At 52.7% G+C, this 1637-nt stretch overlaps 1 protein-coding gene across 1 annotated transcript; it reads right to left on the reverse strand.

Moving 5' to 3' along the window:
* Window positions 1-6: 6 nt before the first annotated feature.
* Window positions 7-1547, reverse strand: LOC102883962 (uncharacterized protein C20orf96-like). The gene is made up of 3 exons (XM_006925289.3): window positions 633-1547; window positions 452-553; window positions 7-293 (listed from the first exon to the last, which is right to left on the reverse strand). Exons 1-3 carry the CDS (start codon window positions 711-713, stop codon window positions 186-188), a joined length of 291 nt encoding a protein of 96 aa, XP_006925351.1. The 5' UTR covers window positions 714-1547; the 3' UTR covers window positions 7-185.
* Between the last annotated feature and the right edge of the window lie 90 nt (window positions 1548-1637).

The raw sequence follows: 1637 nt of genomic DNA on the forward strand, positions 1-1637 counted from the left end.
AATGCTAGTTTATAAGGCAAAGCCTTGGCCGCCATGAATCGCTTCCCAGATGAATGACGACTGACAGTAATGGCACTGGCAAGGAGGAAGGCCAGCACCAGAGTCTGAGACCTCCTGAGCACCAGGGCTGGACAAGCCTGACTCCCAAAGGTCCTGGGAGCTGCCCACCCTTCACAAAGGGATCATCACCGTCTTTGCCCACTCACTTTTCTGAACTTGTCCATGTTTTTCACCATGTTCTCGCTTTCCCATGTCTTCTGCAGGAGAGCCATTTGACGGGGTTTCTGAGTTTTCTATGAAGAAAAGAGAGTCTGGCCCCACATGCCTCTTCCTGGGCAGCAGTGCATGGCAGAGGCTGGTGGGGGCGCAGGGGGCCTGAGGACAGAGGATGGGGAAAAAAGCAGGGCTGGGGGCAGGACCTGGATACCCACCACAGCAGCTGGCTACTCACCTCCACCAGAGTATTCAGAAGCATTTTTTTCTTCATCTGAATCTGATCAGACAAAGACCTCAGGACCATTTTGCACATCTCGTCTAAGTCATCCAACTCATCCTGGGGGCCAGCAGAAGGATGTTGGCCACCAGCCCTGTCTCCCCCCAGTCCAACAGGGCAAGGCCAGAGGCTCACCTACCTGCTGGCTGTCCTTCACCTGCTGCAGCTGGCGCACAAGGCTGGCAATCTGGACTGATTTCACAGGATACTCATGGTCCATGTAAGTGTTCAAGAAGCTCACTTCCTCATGGGTCTTCTTGATCTTGGCATTCAGCTGCTTTACCTGCTGCTCCAGGTCTACAGGGGTCAGGAAGAACAGAAGGCAGGATCCTCCCTCAAGAACCGCTTCCAGGAGAATCAGAAGACAAAGCTCTCCTTGGCCAATGGATTGGGGTCTGAGCTGAAGCAAGCTCACAGGCTGGGAGTCAGTCAAGCCCCTAAAGAGCCTTTACTCTTGCAGATGAGGCAACACTGGGTAAGTAAAAGAAACTAAACTGGAACAAGATCCTGAGACCAGCCCCAGCTCCACCGCTGACATACTGTGTGACCCTCTCTAAGACCGTCCCTCTCTGGACCTGTCTCCTCATATACACATGCCCAAGGCAACAAGCCCAGGGAGATGGGGGTGACACTGGCTCCCAGGATATTACCACAGCAGAATTAAGACAGTCTATCCTGCTGTCCTCCCTGGAGGGGATCCCCGGTATCTCCAGCTGCCTGACACACTGCCCCTCTGCTCAGAAAGCTGCTAGTCTGCTCAAGGGAAAGAAGCCACAGGCTCAGCAGGATGGACATCAGGAGACCAGAGACCTGGCCTGCCACCAATTCCCAGAGGGACTTTGATAGGAAACAGGCAGGCTGTGATCGGACTCTGGCTTCTAGCTGTGTAACTTTCAGCAGGCTACTTCACTTCCTTTAGCCTCAGTTTCCTCATCTGTAAAATGGGAGAACAGTCCCAGCCTCACAGACAGTTGAAATGACTAAGAGTGTGCCCATAAAAATGACACATAGGGCCTGGAAGCGCTAAATGCTCCACAAGCAAGCTGTTAGCTCTGGATCTTAGCAATTTCATCTGCCTAAAAAGGGAAATGATGGGCCTGATGGTTCCAGAACAATAGGTGCAAGATGAGTGCCCTGAAGCTGA

The sequence above is a fragment of the Pteropus alecto genome, unplaced genomic scaffold (genome assembly GCF_000325575.1).
Source record: "Pteropus alecto unplaced genomic scaffold, ASM32557v1 C18692846, whole genome shotgun sequence".
NCBI classification, from domain to species: Eukaryota; Metazoa; Chordata; class Mammalia; order Chiroptera; family Pteropodidae; genus Pteropus; species Pteropus alecto.

What these genes read in the sequence shown, in the direction of transcription:
- LOC102883962 (XM_006925289.3), bottom strand. Translation starts at nt 713, where the DNA reads ATGGACCATGAGTATCCTGTGAAATCAGTCCAGATTGCCAGCCTTGTG. An exon ending in AGGTGAAGGACAGCCAGCAG is followed by an intron (nt 554 to 632) that starts GTAGGTGAGCCT and finishes GCTGGCCCCCAG; the next exon opens with GATGAGTTGGATGACTTAGA. An exon ending in TTCTGAATACTCTGGTGGAG is followed by an intron (nt 294 to 451) that starts GTGAGTAGCCAG and finishes TTTTCTTCATAG; the next exon opens with AAAACTCAGAAACCCCGTCA.